The sequence below is a fragment of the Ptychodera flava genome (assembly GCF_041260155.1).
Source record: "Ptychodera flava strain L36383 chromosome 3 unlocalized genomic scaffold, AS_Pfla_20210202 Scaffold_27__1_contigs__length_13241970_pilon, whole genome shotgun sequence".
Lineage (NCBI taxonomy): Eukaryota > Metazoa > Hemichordata > Enteropneusta > Ptychoderidae > Ptychodera > Ptychodera flava.
The window spans coordinates 6,103,228-6,125,629 of NW_027248281.1; the positions used below are offsets into that span (position 1 = coordinate 6,103,228).

At 34.2% G+C, this 22,402-nt stretch overlaps 2 protein-coding genes across 2 annotated transcripts; one reads left to right on the top strand and one right to left on the bottom strand.

Annotated features, from left to right (window-relative positions):
- Nucleotides 1-274: 274 nt before the first annotated feature.
- LOC139126229 (uncharacterized) lies at nucleotides 275-13,991 on the bottom strand. The gene is made up of 12 exons (XM_070692277.1): nucleotides 13,843-13,991; nucleotides 12,877-13,055; nucleotides 12,606-12,713; nucleotides 11,373-11,451; nucleotides 10,324-10,441; nucleotides 9,447-9,611; nucleotides 8,876-9,075; nucleotides 7,637-7,786; nucleotides 5,727-5,832; nucleotides 2,488-2,542; nucleotides 1,562-1,685; nucleotides 275-1,028 (listed from the first exon to the last, which is right to left on the bottom strand). The coding sequence occupies exons 5-10, from the start codon at nucleotides 10,363-10,365 to the stop codon at nucleotides 2,492-2,494; spliced, it is 714 nt and encodes a 237-aa protein (XP_070548378.1). The 5' UTR covers nucleotides 10,366-10,441; nucleotides 11,373-11,451; nucleotides 12,606-12,713; nucleotides 12,877-13,055; nucleotides 13,843-13,991; the 3' UTR covers nucleotides 275-1,028; nucleotides 1,562-1,685; nucleotides 2,488-2,491.
- A 709-nt stretch (nucleotides 13,992-14,700) lies between these two features.
- On the top strand, nucleotides 14,701-21,844 carry LOC139126230 (uncharacterized). Its single transcript, XM_070692278.1, has 5 exons — nucleotides 14,701-16,021; nucleotides 16,766-16,840; nucleotides 18,512-18,619; nucleotides 20,586-20,711; nucleotides 21,510-21,844. Exons 1-5 carry the CDS (start codon nucleotides 15,977-15,979, stop codon nucleotides 21,657-21,659), a joined length of 504 nt encoding a protein of 167 aa, XP_070548379.1. The 5' UTR covers nucleotides 14,701-15,976; the 3' UTR covers nucleotides 21,660-21,844.
- The last annotated feature ends 558 nt before the right edge of the window (nucleotides 21,845-22,402 follow it).

Consider the following 22,402-nt stretch of genomic DNA (forward strand, 5'->3'; position numbering starts at 1 on the left):
TGCTGTTGGAGCAGTGCTGTTACAGCGCTGCTGGGACAGGAGTGTTGCAGTGCTGTTTCTTTAATGTAACACTGTAATCATAGTCACCACCCTTTGTACTATTCACCTGATACCATGTAATTCTAGTTATTATATCATGATTTTGTTTTATATGTTGTGACGGCATAAATTATCTGTGCTCATTACTGACTTTTTCTTACCTTTTCAGCCGTATGCTGATAAAATATGATACGTAGAAATAAAGAAAAACACACACTTTCAACACAATACATGATTTCTTTCAAATTGTTTATCTTTATTAGTAAATACAAATAGTTGTCATTTATTCATTAAAGTGTCTGATGTGAACTTATGTCTTACAGAAAAGTACACAAAAATACAATGTGTAGTGATGCCACATCCAGCCCTTGGGCTTATAAGACACTGAAATACATTTGAGTTCACATTACAAAACTAAACAACAATTTGGTTTAGTGAGGACTCTCCAGAGTTTATACATACATAGCTTCCTTTCTTTCATTCTAAGCTTCAATTTTATCCTGTAATTGCAAATTATGGCTGCATTCAAAAAGGGTTTTTCATCTTCAAATGCCAACCAATACAAAATCACACATTCTGGCCAATCACAATAATAAATATAAAACAGGAAATGTTGTTGAATCCAATATTACAGCTTTACAGAGCACTATTTTATGGTTAGAATGTAAGTTCATTAGTTAACAAATGAAAAACCTATTCAATCTAAAAAATTTGTATGACTCCTCATGGACAAAAGTGTCCTTTCTTTGTATTTTTTTTACACGACATGTGGTGTACTCACAACAATGAACAAATGATTGGAGATTAATGATACGGTTTGAGTTAATTATTATATTTTTATCTGATAATTTAAATATTTCACAATTATAATGATCATATCTCGCTGGCTGGCATGGTGATAGTGTTTGTATGCATATTAAACTCAGATCTTCTTCTTTTCCATCTGCAGCAGTTGCCACCTTCACACATCTCTGTAGTTTACCATAGGACTACATACAAAAGAAAAAAAAATACTTTACTTGAATGATACCTGGTATAAACAGAATTAAGTGTTAGGCAAGGTGTGATAACAATAGTCACATTGCAGTATTTCATGTACATTGCATGAAACTCTTGATTGCACAATAATTGTTTTATGCATATGCATATCACCTGAAAAAAATACAAGTTTGCCATGTTTGTCATAACACTTGTAAATTGGGAGTTTTATAATTTTTAGACTGAATATTTGAATCGAATTTGATATTGTATACACACAAAGAAAGTTACCAGTGTGTAGACTACGAAAAAGGTGTTAGATTAATGATGTTGAAAAAAATTCAGAGATTACTTTGTTTGGGTTAACTTTCATATCAGGTCATAAAACGGCAGGTTTTATTTTTGCATGTGCAACATGGAAAATGGCAATACCTATGCAATATTATAAAGCAATATTTTAGCGTGTATTTGCTATATGGGAAATGCTTTACCGCCATATTCCTCTTAGAGAAAATATCTACCTACTGATAAGAATAAAACATACTTTTCCATTTGAACTTGAATAGCTCATAAAAGCACCACAGTTGACCAGCCCATTCTCTGCTTGAACCGCCTTAAAGTTGGTTACATGTATGTTGTCAATGGAGACACTCTGATCAACCAGATATCTGGAGATGAAAAATTAATTTAATTTAAACCATACCCACAGAATGTAATATCTTGCACACAGGGTTTATTTTTATGCAACACAAGAATTATATTTGAATAATTTATCTCTGTTTGGATAATAGCTGAAGTACGGTATGCTTAAATGTATTATGAAAAATACAATACAGTGAATTGTTGGATCAAAAATGACAAGATTTTACTTCAAAAATCCATACGTGCAGGAATTTGACCAGAGAATACAACAGACAGTGACTGACAACCACCTAACCTGACTGATAAGCCCATTATTGCTGACAGCTTAGCTAGTGAATACAACTGACCTATATCACAGCCTGTCAAATGACCCTTCAACCTTCTTTGTTAAACAAGAGAACTACGATTGAATGTATCAAAAAACATAATTCTGGGAAAGAGGTTATGATGATGGCCAATTAAAATAAAAAGAGATACTGCATATAATACAGTTAAAAAACCCTTGAGCCAGCTGCTGGAAATGACTTAGGTCAAGTGTGTTTGCTTTGACAGCCACAATCAATTTTTCAATCGCCACTGTCAATAAGAACATGTCAAAATAAAGGTAATCATGGTAAGAATATTTTAACTGTTTCCACATGCAGCGTTCAGTTGTTTTTAACTGAACAAGACAAACTGCAACATGTGTTTTGATATGGGGTTCTTATCAACAACGAAAAAACACAGCTGACTGCAGTCATTTCCAGCAGCTCAAATGATTGTGATTGTATTGTCATCATGTTATGCCCTGGTAACTCTAATTGATAAAATTGACATATGATATTTCACCTCATTAAATTGGTAAAACAGCTGTTATCTTCATTAGCTTCCATATCACAAGTTCCTACAATTTTTTGATAAATATGATAAATAGATTAAAAACAAGATTTAAAGATATGATTTTTTACCCTAGGGCGACAGTTAAAACTTGAATAAAAAGTAATAAATTATGTCGAAACCAGTGTTTGATCTAGAGTGCGCCATTGCGCATTTTGCGCAAAAAAATCAGCTATGGCGCTATTTTCACAGACCATGGCGCCATTTCGGGCGCAATAATTCGAGGCCGGCACCTGGTAATTTGTTTCCGCCAGGCCGCTATGTTTTATGCCCATCCATGCCAGCTACGAGAACACGAGGATATACCGTAACGTGGTATATATTCAATCACGACATTTTGCGACAATGACGTAAGTTGGGATGACGTCTATGACGGGACGTGTGCAGAAGGCCATGCGTCGCGCTAGTGCATGTTCTATGCCGTGACAATATGTGTATCTTGAGTGATTTTCTGATAAAACCTTCGGATTGTCCCCTCTCCCACGCCCGACGATGAAGGAGGTACAACGATGGAAGGGTGAGAGACTGACACGCAGACCAATACTGCCGGTTCGCAACACAATCGCACTCCGCAGGTGAATATAATTTTGGAATTTTACCGTTGACTTCGATATGTAACTATGCAAGTCTGTAGTACGTTATGATCAAATAGCAAGCGGTATAACTATTTTACACGATGGAGTGGCATGGCCGGGACTGGTATTCAGTGCATTGTGGATGCTAATTTCTGACATTTCTTGGGTTGATCAAAATATCTGAGTGGCAGAGAATAGTTATGTTTGTAAACTGGCTGCGAGTTTCCGAGGACAAGTCACTTGTTTATTTATTTGTTTGGCAGTGACTCGCATACCAGCGTGGTAGCCACGTGGGGTTTCCAGTCGTACAAAAACAGTTTAGATATTTCATATTTCCGTCATCAAACAAATAGAGAAGAGCGTGAGTGTGTTTTTTGTCTCAGTTTAAGTTTTCTCTGGTATACGTAAATCTGGTATTTTACAGTTTTGACAATTTATTTTTTTAAACTTCTTTACTGTGAACCCCCAAATTTTATTACAGTCTTTTTCTCTAAACTTGAAATTTTGAAGAAATATAAAAGACACACTCTCAAATCTAAGTTTACTATTTCTCTGGATACCGAAATCTAGTATTTAACACTTTTATAGTTTATTTTTTTAATTTATTTACCCCCTCTTTTTATTTTATTCCTTTACTCTTTACTTAAAATTAATTCAGAAATGGTACATGTTAGGGTAAAATCTTTATTAAAATCAGATTTGGCATTTCAGTGTTTACAGCTCAATCAAAAAATAAATCATATTTTCTTCTCTCAGGTGCAGTGGCTGTCACAATGGCACAGGCTGTACTATGGACATGATGGATGGTACTGGTAGCTGATGGTACATGTCTGCAATAAAACATATGGCATACTCATCAGTATTGAGTTGAGAAAATGGTCAAAATTTGGGAAAAAAAACGAATAAAAGTGTGTTATTAAATGACTCACCTGTACGTCTGTCTTTTTGTAGAGATCCTTCTTGTGGGTGAACTGCCAGTCACTGCAGTAACTTCATATTATTTGATTAAAGGGACAGTAGCTGTCACTTTTAATAGGCTGCTTTCAGTGTTTTTATTCTGAGTATCAAAATGTTTTTTTTTTGTAATTCTCAAAAATTCAAGTTTGTCAACAAAGTCTGTATATCCACTCTGTTTCAAGCAATATTTCTATCAGTGTTATTGTTGACAATCGAATCTAAATTAGATTGTGAGCAATAAAGGTTAACTTTAAAACTAATACGTGCATAACTAAAACGTAGTTGACAAACTTATTGCTAGTGAAATAACTTGAAGCTCAATAGAAAACTGCCGTTGTTGAATGACACACAGAAAGAAAAATATCAATAATTACAGCTACTGCACCTTTTTGTCAATTCCTTCAGCACACAGTGGAATCTGTCTTTGCAAATGTTGCCTGGCAACCCAATCTGTCCATTATAAGCCTTTTAAAAACAACTGATTGCAATTTTAATTTGACTAATAATTTCGGGGGACCACTTTTTATTTGCTCTTTGGGATCAACAAGGGCCCTCTTTAAAAATTGCAAGGGGCCCAGTATGGCCCCCTTTTTTTGCCAATGGCCCCTTTTTTTCCAGGGAGTGGGCCCACAATGGCCCCTATTTTTGGAGTCCTAGATCAAACACTGGTCGAAACATGACATTTTACGTAAATTAAAGAAAAAATTCGAAGGGGCATCAAGCGGTTACACTGATATCAGTCCAAGTGCAAGACAGGTGTATCTCCTATGCTAGAACACAGGAGTTACGCCTGTCTTGCACTAGGCCATCAATTTGTCAATTTCGTCATGCTGCTAGAGGGTCTGAATGGTGCCATCTCTGGAACAATATTGCAAAGACAGTATTTTCAAGAAGTTACAATTTTGCAATCGCAATTTGTATGCGCAGCAATGGCCATGTAGCAATGTGAATGGGTTCTATGCTGTGCTTTGTTGTTTTTTGACCAAATATTGGAAAAATTCCCCCAAAATACAATTATGCAAATCACCACAATTTGAACAAACTTGAAGGAGGTAACTTCAATGAACCCCCATACCGAGTTTCAAATCAATCCGACTTGCAGTTTCAGAGAAGAAGATTTTTGACTAAAAATGGGAAAAATTACAAAAAAATTCATGAAAAATAGCAAATTCAAGATATTGACCCAAGACACACAAAATCATATAAGGTCTTCCTAAAGTACTTACATGCCAATTTTTTTAAGAATCTGACAAGTGGTTGTTGAGATTTGCAATTTTGACCATTTTTGCATTAATCCAGTTAATTTGCATATTTTTGGGCAATGACAACTTCATTTGAACAAAATCCCATCTACAGCCCATCATCCATCTACACACCAAACATCGAGATTAAACTTCCAGCGGTTTTCAAGTTTTTGATGTTGAAGGACATACATACATACCAAATGGGAGCTAAAAATCTGAGAAACATTTTAGAAGGGCTTTATAACAGCTTGCATTTGTGCAAATTTGAGACAGATATATTGAAACAAGAACTGCAGCCTCAAGGAAAAAGCAATATATTTCTGGTAACTCACAACACCCTCAGGATTATAGACGGGTGCATAGCCCATGTGACCAGGCAATATGTGTTCACTAGTCATGATGTACATAGTTATACCTTTCTCAGATATCCTTTGCTGTGTTCCACAGTCTCTCTCCTTCCATACATGAATTGCTGAACTTCAGACTTTTTGTTCATACGTTTCACACCTTCACCACAACATCTGGGAATTGATATTACAAAATATATATGATTAGACTTGATCCACACGTTTTTTGAGTGAAATTGAATAAAACTAACATGAGATGATGCTTGTTAAAATAACATTTAGTTTTACACTCAATATAGTATGTATTCTCTTGCGGTGACATGATAAAACAAGCAGTCTAATAGCCCTAGATTTGTTCTGGTAATTAAGAGAGTTAAAATTATGACAAGTGAGTACCGACATCTGTATTTAATACCAGGCCAACTGTTCAAACTAATGTTTTGTTCTACAAATATTGGCCCAAAAAATGGCAAAAAAAGTCTCAAATTTATGCATATGAAACAAAACTGAGTCAAGTAACCCATGTGAACTTGTAAAAAAACCAGTATAGAATGGTTATAACAGGGGTTCTATGTTGCTGACAGCAGAACTAAAGGGATACCAATTACATCAGTAAAGAATTTATATTGACTGACCATATACCACGGATAAAATGGGACAGGAAACGACAGTAGAATTACATTATTAGGAAATTGGATTATCTGCCAAATGAACTCTGATGGAAAAATTATAAGGTATGATCAACAAATCTTGCCCAAGCCCCAGTGGATGGTTGACATCCGGTGGCTGAAGACATGTGTGTTTGGGTTACATCATGAAGATTATGGATTTTCTCAAAAAAAATAGTTGATCCATTCAGTTTTTTTTTAATATTAGACTGGAATGGAATAAGAAAGTCCTTGTTGTGTTCTGTTGTTGATAAACTTTCTTGCATGGAATTTTAGCTTGCTGTTGGAAGAAAAATCACGCAATACGTAATTTGTGTTTTGTTTACATGGGCGATGACATGTGACACAACCGTGTTGTCTAAATCGTGGAGATTGTGTCAGTTTCTCACAAATAAAATGGATGATCCACTGAATACTCTATTAAATATGAGAGTTTCATTTACTTAAAAGTGTGTTAGTTAGTTCTTCAGATAGATTGCCGTTAAACAAAAATAACACAGTCCAGACTTGTGATTGTTTTATTTACATAGGCAATGATGCTGGACAAGTTGTTTACATTATTTACGCTTTCTCGAAGAAAATGGATGAGCCACCGCAATCTGTAATAAACATGAGAGATTTAGTTACTTAAAAGTGCACTAGTGTGTTGTTATTATTAATTTCTTACGTAGAATTTTAGTTTGCCATTGAAAGAAAAATCACACAGCACAGAATTTGTGAGTGACTCTTTGTTATGGGCGATGACATCAGGGAATTATCATGATGATTGTTCATGTTTGGTTATTTTACATGTTGTACGTACCTTTAAAGAAATCGCCAAGTACTAGGGTTGTTCTCTGATTGCAGATATACATGAATTTTATTCAGTCTGAGAAAACTGCAACAAATTGACTGCTGCCACTCTCACACTCATCATACATTGACATGTCTGCTCTTTGAGTTAACCAGCATGTTGAGAAATGCGTGAGTTTTACCAACTTTACATAATCAAGTCACTGGATTTGCTGTATTTCACGTGATTTGCATCGTTAACAGGATTAGTTGACCAAACGCTAAGCAAACGCAAATTGATTTATTCTACACAAGCTCGTACATGGGAAATACTGCTGTTTTCTGTCCCGTTTTCTCCACAGTCTATGGGCTGACCTACAAATTTAAATTAAAAATAATAATATCGCCAAAAGTTTTTAATAAAACAAACAACTCAGTAGGGACTACTTTTTTTAAAATTCTGTAAAATACCACTTTTATTTTGCCAACAAGAACCAAGTAATCTGCTGTACATATGCTATAATAATGGTTGCTCTTACCTATAGTCAGTAATATCTTTCCAATAACCTCCTTGTAGTATGAAGCGGATCTGTGGTAGCCGCCCAAAGTTGATGGCCAAGTCTCTTGATGTGTTGTGGTGGTTAGTAAAGAGGTACTGTACACGCACAAGCCCCATTAGTGACTCACATCTGAAAATAATATGTTGTATATTAGATTTCCATTGGCTGGACCTTACCGCTCGTAGCAATAGTTGTGTTTTATTGTCAACCGCAATTTCTTCATCGGTTTACAATTTAAACTGATTTGCTCATCTACATCTGTGAACATAATGCAATTTACATAATAATATTTCAATAATTAACAAATTATTTTCACTCTTTGCGCTTGCAAAATTCTCATTATCACCATATGCATAACCTAGGTAACCTAGGTAGTTATTTCCACTATTATGACTTTATTCTGTGGGGATATGAACCGATAAGGAAGCGTTGGGTATTTTGTTATTCAAGTCAGCATCAGCAATAGTTCTAAAGATGCCAATGCAATCCAGTTTGTTGTCACCTTCTTCAGGAGAGTGACAGAGTGACAACATCTCAAAATTTTCAGTTAATATGAATTTCAATTTTTATTACCTGTTCCAGTTTAAATGTTTGCTTGCATCTGTACCATTTTTTGAGTTTCAGTTAAAGTTTAACAGTAACTGACTGCGAGAAACGATTATGTGGACCAAGCCATGATAGTGTGGGCCAGTCGTCGCAGAAATGTTGATGATTTGTTTCTCACCTGTTGAATGCACTAGTCACAGCCTTATACTCTGACTTCATACTTGTCTTAGTTGTGGTCATGAGCCAGACCACATCACACATTATACACAAACAACTTCAAAATATTTCTGCTTTTTTCACATGAATATTTTCTATTACTATTTATTTTCCTTTACAGATAAACATGGGTCTATGCATATGATAAATGTAAATACCCCAGCATCCCTTACTTATGCGTTGCAGGCAAGTGATTCACCCATGTAGCTCGGAGGAATACAGTCGCTACACAGGAAATCACTTGTTTGTGACACAGTCATAGTACTTTGGAATACAGTGGAATTGTTGAGTAACCTTGGTAACTGATTGGGAAACTGACTGGATTGATATGTGCATGAAAACCTCAGTAAAATTTTCTTCATACCACCTCCACCCCTTACAGAAACAGTGTGTTGCCTCGTAAAATTCTGATCCACTCATCAAATAAACAATGAATACTTTTTTAAGAAAAATTACCTTTCAGTATCAGTGCAATCACAAGGGCCATAATCCATGATATCATCCACCAAGTGGAGTAACATGTGGACCTTGGGTTTATTCAATGATGAAGGAAAAAGTGTCCTTATTTGGCGAACAAGGTTATATACCAATCCTTTCATCTCCGATACATGTAGTTCATCGATGAGTAGGCAGTCCTTGTGTACAAGTATGAACACCTGTGACAAATGAATATTGTGAAACTTGATTGACATACAACTTAACCTGATACAAACAATGGGGATGGATCAAAAAATGTTTGTTCGGGGATTAAATAAAAAGTTTGGTGATGCTGATTTACTCATTTTTACCTCATTTAAGATTGATAATTCATGAGAAAGTATTTTCCTTTTAAACATTTAATAACAGAGAATGCATGTTACTTTGATGAAAGTTTATGCAATGTAAACAGTTGCGTCAGCTGCGAAAATGTAATACAAACTTCATGAATCTTGAAAATATGCTGGTGCAGGTAGTCTAGATCATAGATGCGAGAAAAATTCAGACTAATCACTGGAATCAATGTAGTTTTTATTCTTTCTGGTACTACCTCACTTATTAGGTGCCACAGTCTGAGGTGTTGTGCAGAGATATTTCCTGCCATTATAAATATGGCTATCTGGGCCCAAAGCTTAAAATCTCTCCCAACATATGACTGAAATTTATCAATAAAGGATGGCGATAATGTCCTCTTGAAAGGAGTCCAGTCAAATGCCTAGCACAAGAAGCAGAAATTAATTTTTGACCACATAGACTATTTTTACTTCTAAGAGTTAATTTCTTAAAATACAATAAAAATGAGTACAAAATGTGATTTTAATAGGTTTATATGTCAAAGATGGGCTAAAACAGACTACAATCAGGTGTCTGTCAGATCAATATCTCTACTAATCTTCCATCAAATTTGGCTCATACTTTTAAAAGTGTGTCACTTACTACAAAAATTCATTACAATATACAAACTAGCATTCATTTGACATAAGTGTTTATTAGTACCTATGGCTTAGATTTCTGGGTATAAACTTTCCATAAGACTTTCTTGCATGCCTCGATGTGAATGCAAATCAATGCCCTTGCAGCAGGAGGTATCAGGCAAATTGTCACTAGCTATTGGGCACATAACCCCATGTATTCAGGCAATAATATTTAAAGGGAAATGTTACCCAGCAATTATGTGTTCAGCAATAAAAAATCTATGAAAAACTGGTGCGAATTCTATCTTTGTTATTAACTTTCACTCACTCATAGCGATGGCACCCATTTGAAAACCTCTGATTATAGCATTGCACTGACACTTGAAGGGCTTCCCCATAGTCTATAGCATAGATTTTTTATTGCTGAACACATAATTGCTGGGTAGCGTTTCCCTTTAATACTGAATGACAGTTTATAATTACTCACAATAAAAGAGAAAGAGGAGTACTTACCTTCAGCTTGAGTTCAAGTAGCTCTCTGTCCCTGGCTGTCATTGATTCAAATGTCAGCTGTGTAAATATCTTTACAATGCCAAGTTCAATGTTGTGTAACCTTTCAAATGCCAGAGATCTGAAAAGTAACATGCATTATTCAGAATTCATAAAGAGTTGAAAACAACTTCATGCAAAAATACAGTAGGAAACCCCTGTACATGCTTGTAAACATATTCTTTACACCACTGTTAATCTGACTGCTGGTATTGTGTGAGTTTAAAAAAAACAAAACAATTCAGAATACAGACTTTTAATGTATATGTGACATAGCCATTTTTGGAGTAACCCTGCATCACAAAGTCAAGTAGAAATTGAGAAGACAAGCCAGTTCAGCATAGTGTTCATTTCTAAATGGGTGAAAACTCTGATCCAATGGATCTTTCTCTTCAGTAAACATAGTTTCATCTGTGTCATCATCTGTATCTTCATACACTGTGTATTATAAATACGTACCATTATAAAAAAGAAATGTCATATTAAGCATACAATTCGACATAAAAACATTAAGAGTGTGCTGATAAAAAATTTATAAGGATGGCCAATATGGAAAAATCTGAAATTGGAAACAGCAAAAAAAATCAAAATTAACTATCTGGTTGCCATACAGACTCAAACATTTGGCTGTGTGCAGGCAGTAAGTCATCCACGCCCTTTAAAGACGCCATTCTCAATCCCTGGTTGTCCCATTAGTGGATGTGTGAAGTGTTCATTAACAGTTTGTCTTTCTATTGTTCTCCATTGAAATTTTTATCAATTAAATAAATTTCCTGTTAGATAAATCAGATAATTGAGTGGAGCCTTTAAAGCAATTGAAAGAACACTCTTCACCTGAATATCTGTTCACCAATAAAACCTTGTTGAAACCACAACCAATGAATACACATGCAGCCTTATTTATTTGTGGTATGACAAGTGGGAAGCATGTTAATGTTTTGTTCTACAAGCATTGACAAAAACATTGGTTCTATAATGGGACGAATATGGTAATACACAGAGATCATACTCACAATCATTCCATTGATTAATTTTCTCTATATCTGTCACATCATCTTCTTGGGTAGAGTTATTTTCCATACGAATATAACCCTGGTGAGAATAACATATTTATTTATTTATAAATTGCATCTTTTACACATGAAAAATAGTATCATTTTATTATATTATTGGCTATTTTTCTCAATTATAAATATTATACTACTTCTTTATATATTGCCTCTTTTACTCAATTAAATAAATGCTATCCAGCTAATTTTTGTAGAGACAAGCCCTCTATCAGCTACATTAGTTCAACACAATTTTGGCGAATATTACAAATTTATCACAAATATTAGAACTTTGTCTGTGTTGTCACATTTTTCCACATTTCCAAACCAGTACTAAATTACCCACTCGATATTTACTAATTTTAATATTAGATTACCCATGCATTAATTAGCTTTTCAATTTTAAATTTGACTCAGAAATCTCCTAAAATAAAATTTGATTGGAGATTTTTACTTCTTTCTGAATTAAGCATCTATTGAAACTTGCACCAAATATTGTTTAAAACATATGAAATACGATAAGAGGAAAAATGATGGAAGGTAGGTATGATAGAAAAGTACAACAATTGCTATTTATGTATCCATTTTGATAAGTTACAAATGAACTCACTACCAAGCCATCATGAATAAAATTGTGCACGTAAGTAGACAACCAAGTAAACTGGACACTCAAATTCATTATTCACACTGAATGTAGTTGAGTGATGCAAACAACAAATATGATCTAGACCCAATATGCATAAAAGTGGGCTTTCTGTAATTTACAAGCATTTGGCATGAGTATGTTGATCATCTTGAAAGAGGGAATACTGGCCATCGCATCATATACAAAAGTTAATACTTGTCAAAGTAAGTACAGTCTTTGTTTTGTGTCTACACAAAATTCAAAAAGGTACACGGGTAATTGAAATGCCTGGCATTTTCAACTTATAAACAAATCCTGCAGATGTGTACAATGAACTTTCATTGTCAACAATTCAATTCAAACTAAAATTCTATGCCAACAAATTATTGCTTTCTAAACATGCACATGTTGTGTTCACAAGATTAGTACAAAAAAGTTACATGGAAGAAAAAAGATTAAATTTTCAGCTACTGTTCTAAGTAATTTAAAATTTAAGTCAAGAGTCAAGACACAAAACTTCCTTGCTTTGTGGATAAAAAATTTAAATTAAATTTTTATATGGAAGAACATACCTGAAGAAATACCATTGAGTGATGAGACGATGTAACAGCTGTTGAGGCAGTCAATGAAGCCTGGGTAACAACAGACGTTGTCGTACTTGTACATAGTCTTTTTGTAATCTAAAAGGGTCATAAATACTGTACACTTTCACTTGTGATATAAAGTATCTGTATACTAATACATTGCTTTACCAAAACTACAGAAAGATTCTCATTAAAATGAAGGTTAATATTACTTCTGTTGATTCTTTAGATTAATTGATTAATTTTAACCAATACCTACCTGAGATGGTTGCTCAACCTCGTCTTTGCCATAGTTATCACGCAACAAAAGCTCTTGTTGATATTTATGTTTCTTACTGTCACCATGCCTATCTAGATATCTGGCTGATGCAAAATTCACACCACACACTCTACAAACGTATCCCTGTGACATATCTCCTAAGTTAGTAGCCTGGGGCGCTAGAATACAAACAATAAAACTATTAAATGGACACACACACACACACCAAAAAATAGCATTTATACTTGTCCAAAAACCACTGGTTCATATTTCAGTAATTTTTCAATTTTACTTAAGATATTGGTAAGACATTATTTAAAAAGAAATATCAAGACAACGTTTGAGTGCTAGCATTCAAGAATACTGAAGTTTTTTAATAACTAGCTACCATAGCAACTTCACTTTATGAACCTTTCAATAGGGTGTGGGCCTCTTCAGTCTCTTTGATGAGAAATTCTAATTTGATAATTATGTGATAATATGAGCATCAACATAGGTTATTAAAAATGGAGAAAAATGAATGTCATATTAATTATAACCTAGCTCTTTATCATTTTCTCTCTTTCTCTCTCTCTCTGGTCGCCAGCTACACCGTACCTTTAAGTTTTGTAATTTTTGCCTTACCACACTCCTTGAGTGTGTTGTTGAGCAATAAAGTATAGCATTGTATTGTATTGTATTTAAGCTGGGCGAACGCCGCTACTGGTGTACACGGCAATATCATGAATATGATCTATACAAACGTACATTGGTGACGCTGAGATTAGCATTGCTGCGAAAACGAGCCCTGCCACTCAGATGACCAAACTAGGCTACGGATTCGCAGCAAAGAATAGCATCGCAATTGTTTTGTCCACAAAAAAATAAAATAACAAAGCTTCGTGAACACGTTTGAAGGTTTCGTATGACAGGGCACTATTGAAATTTATGACATGAATGATGAATAAACAAGGATTGTTAACCTACCGTGATACGGCGCGCGTAATCAATACTGGCTTGTTCGATTAATATGGGTAGAAGAAGTTATTCGAACTCATTCGGGCTGGGCCAAGCATGTGGGATATCACGTTTTTGCGAAGGCGACTGAAGTATCCGTTTGACGAGACTGATCATTGTCGACAAGCGACTGTACACTGTCTGAAATCAGCTGATACGGGCAATGTCCACCCTTCCTGTGAACCGTTACGCTATTGACTGCGCTATGAAAACTGCGCCCTCAAGTTAAATTTTTAGCCAACGGGAAACGCCGATACATCTACTTGTGACTAGAAAGTAACTTTGCAGAGCATTTGTGATCTCGACATCCCGTCAATAACTTTTTTTTTTTATCCATTTTTTTTTTCATAAGCAAACAAAATAAACGTACATAACAGTGTCCTTCATTAATTACATTAATAATGCAAAGTCTTGCCCACTTTAAAGAAAGCATGTAGCTGTAATACACAATTTACAGGTACCATACCCAAGAGATTTATCGCAAGTGTCGTCCGCTTATTATACCGGCACGCGCCGGTTGAGTGATCGGCTGTAGTTCAGCGCGCACCGCAGCTCAGGCGATACGGTACGCGGTACGGTATTCGATGCACATGATGCATACGACAACTCCACAATGGCTTCAAGTTCACCAGTATTCAGTGGCAGCAGTCAGGCGAAAAAAAGACCGGCACTTGAATTCCGAAACAGTAATGACACAGTGAAAGTGAGGAGAACTACGGAGGACTTCGGCACCGTAAAAAGTAAGCGTTTCTATATAAATTTTGTCGTTTTTATGAAAAAATCTATCTTAGTGATACTGTACTGACGACATATGCAGACGAACGTTTGTTTCCCCATTTCACCCAAAACCCCGCCTCACTATGTTGACTGTTTTAAATATGAATAGCATGGAATCCCCAAAATAGCCCCGCCGCGCCTCATCACATATTGACTGTTTTAAATTTAAATATGAATAGAATTTTGACGCAAGGGAAGCCCTTCATTCATGCAAGTATGTTACTATGCGCACCGTCAGGACTGGGGGCTGGGGGGGAGGGGGGAAATAAATAAATAAATAAACGAAGGGAAGACATGCTAGGAGTTTCTTTTTTTTAATGTATTTATCAAAATTTTTTTCTATAATTTTTCTCTTGAACCACAGTACTCACTAAGTTTTCAGTCTGCTTCAAGGGAGATGATGACATCACAGTCACTGTAATAGCAATATTAAATTATATTTTACTCTATTTTATCAACTTGTTTTAAACAAAAACAAAACAAAACAAACCCCCCAAAATGGTTTTGAAGAGTCTCAGTGATGAGTCCTCTTTTTTTCTTGTGTTAAAAAATTTCAATCATATGTTCAATGTTGTCATTTTTTTTACAAGCAGAGCTATCAAACTCAATCATAGAAGCTTCAACTGTGTGCTTTAATTTATGAATTTCTAAACAATATAGCGAAAATATCAAATTAGGGGTGTATACACGTTAATCATAGACAATGCCTTTATTCAGTTACCCAGGCTGCTCTTTGTCATTGTTGACATAGAAAAGTTTTCATCAAATATAAAATTTACTGGTAAATAATAATACACCTGTGTTTAATGTGCTTTTAAGAATGATACTGGACTTGGAGTAAAATTAGGTTAACATATAAAGTCAAATTAGATTATAATAATAAAGCTACAACAGCTATCAACCTTACCATGACTTATTGAATATTTGGGTATTTTTTGTCAATTGTTACTAATACAAACAAATCTCATCAAATTTTCATTCAGGCCTACTATGTATACCCTACAGAGTGTCAATTCATATATCAAAACTAAAATCTTTCATATCTATTAAATTAATTTATTAGAAATAGCTAATTCTATTGAATGTGATTTATGAAACAGGTCAAGGCAAACAAAACAACAAAGGCAATGCAACACTTTCAAAATCTACCAGCAATACCTCTACAAGGAACACCGGCAGTAATAGCTCCAGTAGTAGTACGAGTTCGTGCAACAACCCTGGATTGTTGAGATCCATATACGACTCACTAAAACTACTTCACACCAAAATTGACCAAGTGAGTGAAGAACAAAAGAAGATAAAGGCTACTTTACTAAAATCAGCAAAAATGCAGATAACCCAATTTGAGGTTAGAAAAGGGTCATATGAGTATGTAAGTATTTAATACTGTAATTATTATATACTTTCAAACTGTCCTTTGTGTTATTTGAAAAAAAATGCAAAGGACAGTTTGTAGGCCAGATAGTTGTTATCATATCCATTGATACACAGAAATAAAATACAATTATGTGTGTGTTTATATATATGTCACAGGACTTTATGTAATAACCTGAGAAACCACTGACTCGTTTTCTTGTAATTTTCGGAAATTGTCCAGAAAAATTAAATGTAGTCATAACATATAAAATAAACATGATGTCACCATGCTTGATTTTATTATGGATCTCCTCTAACTATTCTTACCATAGAGAGCCATCATGACTCATCATTTCTTCCTGCATATTTTTATTCCTTAAATTATCCGTACTGTTGTAATTGCTTCTATGACAATCTATAATATTTCTTGTATCCATCAACTAATATTATTAACACATACAAAAATCATCCTTCAAATAAGTAGCACTGACATATCAATATATTCAAACCTTGTTTTTGTTTTACAGTTAAATATTTTGCATCAACTGGATAAATGTACACAGTCAAAGGATGAGGGGTATTCCTATGCTGTGTACCACATAAATCTACAAAAAGACCCATTTCATATTATATTTTTTTAACTTTATATATAGGTCTACATTATAATCTCTTCTTACAAAAAATAACAACATTTTGATGATGGGTAAACCCCTACCTTAAATTAAGTGTCTATGTTGTTTGTCTTTCATTATTATCACAGAATACACTGGTTAGCCTACTAGCTAAACTATACTTAAACAAACCAACAAGAGAGGTTCCCAGGCAAGAAATCTATGTAAGTATATTAATTTAATAATAAGTGGTCAAGCATCTGTTAAAGGTCTTCCGTGTTAACTTTTATTAATTGGTTAGAATTGAAATGAATTCAGCAATGTAGTACCATATTTGTTAGTCTATTATTTGTTATTTGACCAAAAAAATCATATTATTTTAAAGTTCCACTATAGCTATAACTTTAGACAATTCAGTATTTTTATTCCGTTTATCAAGTCCAGTTTCCAGTTAAAATCCATGAAGTATGATGAAATACCCAGTGTTCAGTTTGTCTACACAGACTATTTGTGTACAGTCAGCATTGTTATTGTTGAACATTGAATTAATGTCTGGACTAGAATTCATTTGTAAAGAATAAGAATAGTCATAATCTCAACAATGACTGGTCCGATTCCTTAAAAAATTGGCATGTAAGTAGTATAGGCATACCCAATATGATTGTGTGCATCTTGGGTCAATATCTAGAATTTGTTATTTTTCATGTCTTCTTCTCTGAAACCGCAAGTCCCATTCATTTGAAACTTGGTATGGGGGTTGCTAGGGGTGTCCTAAGTCAGATTTGTTCAAATTGTGGTGAAATTTTCATAATTGTATTTTTGGGGCAATTTTTCCCATTTATGGTCAAATAATCTTTTTCTCTGAAATGGCAGGTCTGATTGGTTTGAAATTTAGTATGGAGGGTTCTAGGGGTAACATCTTAACTTAGTATAGAGGTTTTTAGGGGTGACCTCAGTAAGGTGTGATCAAATTGTGGTGAAATTCGCATATTTGTATTTTTGGGCAATTTTTTTCTATTTTTCAGTTAAAAAATCTAGACCACAAGTTGGCTTTATTTGAAAGTTTGTGTGTGGGTGACCTCTGTTAGATTTTTTTCAAGTTGTGGTGAAATTTGCTAGGGCAATCTTCGTATATTGTCTTTTGCAAATTTTTTTTTAAATCTACTCTTCTGCAGTAAAGAAATCCAATAAATGACTTTCAACACAGTCTAGCATTGGTTTCAAAAAGTCTGTTGTTGGAAGGGGTATTGACATTGAAATTGACAGTTTATAAAGCTCATCTGATAAGATAGCACACAGCCATCTGTGTGTTTACACAAGAGATTAAGTATGTTTGCTTTTGGAAGAATGTTTATGTGAATTTGATCAAGAAATTTAGTTACTCAAAACTCCTTCTCTTTGATATGTCTAGTTTCAAATTGTTGAAAAATCTGTGTAATTGTATTTTGGGGCAATTTCTCCCATTTTGGGGCAAAAATCTCTGAATCCTATCATTTGATTTTTAATACAGTTGACCATGGGCTATGTGACCCGGTGCCACTTTTATATTATACAACAAATTATTATATTGGAGCGACACTTACTAATTGGCGGTATTGTATATTTTTAAGGTAGAGTTGTAAACTTTATGGAATTGACAGTGTCTTTGCTTCAATTATTTATGCTTTTAGACCAGTAAATTTTCATGCAATGTTATCCATCCAACTTTTAATTTGTAAAACGTGTCCATAATTCTTATTTTAAATTAATATCGTAATTTTTTTTTAAATTCTTCTAATAACAAAGACCATGGAAATATGAAAGCAATTATGAGTATACATCTTGAAAACTCATCTAATGCATAATTTCATGATAACATCAATATTATTTATAACATTATTTTGGTCAACAAATAGGACAAAATAAAGGAAGAGTTTGGCGACTACAACGTCAATGCGATAAGAAAAATGATGACTTTCTGTCAACGGAAAGTGAGTGAGTGGAAGCAGGAGGAAGTGAGGAAGGTAACTACGATGCATTCTTCATTTACACGCTCTACACATACACAAATTTTTATGTGCATGTATAATACTTTTAAAATTTGAAAGAGTTGAATTACATAAAATTCAAATTTGATGGACAAATTGAAAGAGCATATATTTGGCCTGTAAAATAGCAAATTTTTCTTGTGATGTCTGACAACATACTGATGTTCTTCACTTTCATGGAGAAATGTTATGTTATTTTGTGATACAGGACTGACTTTCTATAACACTGAATTATAAAGGTATACAAAGTGGGCAATGTAACTTAGACAAAAACAGTGCTCAATTCTACATAAGGTTGAAATAAAGGGGGTAATTAGGTTCAGACAGAAAAAAATGGATGATTAAAAAGTGGTAGAGTGAATAGGGTTTTACGGTATATTATAGGTTACATCTCCTGCATGGGACCATGTGCCCGAGGACAGGTGAAACTTTGCCTGATGTCAGAAGGGCAAATAGTCTCCTGCACTCAAGGCAAATAGTTCCCAGCTGGGGCTGTAATGCTTTTATTGAATGCCTCAAACAAAATTTAAGACCGTAAAAACTTTATTAATTCAACCCCTTTGATTCCAACATTATGTAGAATTGAACACTGTTTTTCTCTCAAATACATTGACCATGCACCTTGCCATTACTTGTTACCTTTTCCAATCATACCGTACTTTTCAACTTCAATATTACAGAAGGAAAGAGAGAATATACAGTGAAACATAAATTCATTTAAGGTCATTCACTAGAAAATGTTAAAACTGTTATATCTACATGAAAGTGAAGAAACATTAGTATGTTGTCTGATATCAAAAGAAAATTTCTCATTTTGCAGTTCAAAAATCAATGTGAATATTGTATAATTCAACTACGTAATATTTTAATTAGTTTTTCCTGATTGAATTATTAGGGTTTTAATGGTACTCTTTTTTTTTCACTTTTTTTTATACATATAACATTCTTGTGACTTGCTTTTTCCACTGAGAAAACGAAAATCTGTCAACCGTCAGAAAATAAAATAACTTCAGCTGTTGAACGGCAGTTGACTTTATTAAAATCAATGTAAAGCAGAGAAAAATAGTTCCAGTTCAATTTCAGACCAGTGATGATTTAACAAGTTTGCATACATGACATTTGATATATGGGGCATGTAATAAACATATATAGATATACATGGTGACCGTAATGGACAATGGGCTAAAATGAAACGCTAGTTTCTCAGACTGTTATTCATACATTTGAATATTTTGGCTTATGGCTATGCAGCATCTCTACACTAGAAAGGGTACACACAACTTGATATGGATTTTATAACCAACATTAAATCTACACCAACTGTGATGCTTGATACTTTACAGCTGCTAATTATTTTTATCAGGTGTTGTATGTTCTATTTACAGTCATCCGTCATCCTGAAAAAGAAAATATCTACATTTTTACTGCGGTATTTTGCCACTTAAAATCAGTAACACCCATTAAAATCCACAGTATCTCTTATAACAGTGAAGATGTTAGTCCCACTGTCACCCTCTTCCATGTGAAAGAGGGTAAATACCCAGACACAATCTATTCTGTCTTTTAAAGGCACCCTTCTCAATCCTTGGTCCTCAGATTTGTGGATGAGTGAAGTGATCGTTAATAGTTTGTCTTTCTTTTATTCTCCATTGAAATTTTTATCAACAAAATAAATTTCCTGTTAGATAAATCTGATAAGTTATAACGGAGTTGGGCCTTTAAGTAAATTATTGTCCAAGGCTAATAATCAATATCATGTCCTCAGACAATTTGATTAGATTTACAATTTTACAATTTTATTCGATTCAATTTTGTGTAATAGATACACACTAAATACCATGTTTGAATAAATTCTAATGATTCATCATTCCAATGTTTCTCCTTGCAATTTTTATGTGTCAACTCTAACTAATGATACATTTTTGTCTTTGAACATTACTAGATAACATCAGTAGAAGATGACAAGCGCCATTTTCATCAAATGGACACTCTTTCGTTGGCAGAAAGTGTCTGCCAACCGAAAATGGTGAATGTCACACCAAAGATAATGTATGCGTTGAGCCTCATCGTAAGTGGTTTGTAAATACTTACATAAATGTACATTAAAAATAATGTAGTCATGCTATTACAATGTATTCATCAAATTACAAGATCCTGCTCTTTTATCAGACAAAAAAAATACTTGTTTCCTTTGTAAAGCATCTATTTATAATTTCCAAATGGAAAAAAATCCACAGTATGTTCTAGAATAATCTATTTTGTTGCCAGTATTAAGGTAGTGGACTACCCAGAGGCTATATCCAAAACAAGCCATTGCATAGGATTGCATGTAGAAATGTCAGAAAATATACTAGGAATGTTGTCAATTTCCTGAAACTTTGACAAAAAAGCCATTGAAAGATACCTTATTGAAACACATAATAAAAAATACAATGTCACTATGCTTGATTTTTAGACAGAGTCGTAAATGTACATTTTCCTTTGAGAAACGACAGGTAAAAAAGTGCTGACTCAGCATTTTTCCACAATTTTTAATAGATTAAACAGGTGGTATCTTTATTCAGCAACTTCATAATGTTTTTTTTATCGTTTATATTGGAAATACTACACATAGATTCTACTTAAGAATCACAAGTGTGACGACATGACAATATCTTTATCCACCAGGGCTATTCTTTCTTATTAAGAATGACGCACTACAGTCATGTTAGGTGCTCTAAATCAAGGGGTGATGGGTAATTGAATGTGAATGATGTGATGTAACATGCCCATGTTTTTGAAAATTAACAATTTTACTGACCCATCCATTTGTGAAACTACAACTTTCAATACACATCCAACAATAATTTTATTTATTTTTTTTCAGAGAAAGTTCCAGAGGGACGAGGAGCCGGAACGGTCCGGGTTCTGGACTACATACCAAAATTGGTACAATAATGTTGGAAAAAATCTCAAAGTAGATCAAGTAATGGCCGAGGACGAGGAATATTATGAAACCTTGGTAGAAGAGGAATAATGTGACCGAACCAAATGACCTCAGCATAGTTATAAAAAATATACTGCTTCAAAATTAAAAAACAGTTCATTTTTTTAGTAATATGTGTTTTAATATATTTCACAAGTTTTGATATTTAATTGTAACTTATTCTCTTTCAATGAATTTTTAATGTTCAAAACATTTTGAATTTCAATATTAAACTATATACAACAAAATGATACTCTTAATTCTTGGGCTTGCATGGGTGTGTGTGTGTGTGCATGTAGTCAGTAAAGCTTTTTTTCACAATTCACTACAATTTATGTGTATATTCAATTAAATTTGACAATTCATACAGAAAGAGAACCATGATGCCTTTGAATGAATGATTTTAAACTATTGAAAACAATAATACAAAAATTAAATTAAAATGCAGCCGGAACTAAAAATGTCCAATGGATGGAGGTCCAACATTGCTAGTTTAACCCTGTTCAAGCAGCTGTGTGTTACATGTATGCTGCAACAGACCTGTAACACTCCTGCCGAATTCAAACTGTCACAGTCATGCTGGAGCAGCCATGTAACACTCCTACTCCAACAGCGCTGTAACAGCACTGCTGGAGCAGCCATGTAGCACTCCTGCTCCAGCAGCGCTGTTACAGCGCTGCTGGAGCAGGAGTGCTACAGCCCTGATACAGCATATATGTAACAGTGCTGTTGTGACATTGATGTAGCAGTAACTACACAGCAATGTTCCGACAATGGCGAAGTGCAGTTACATT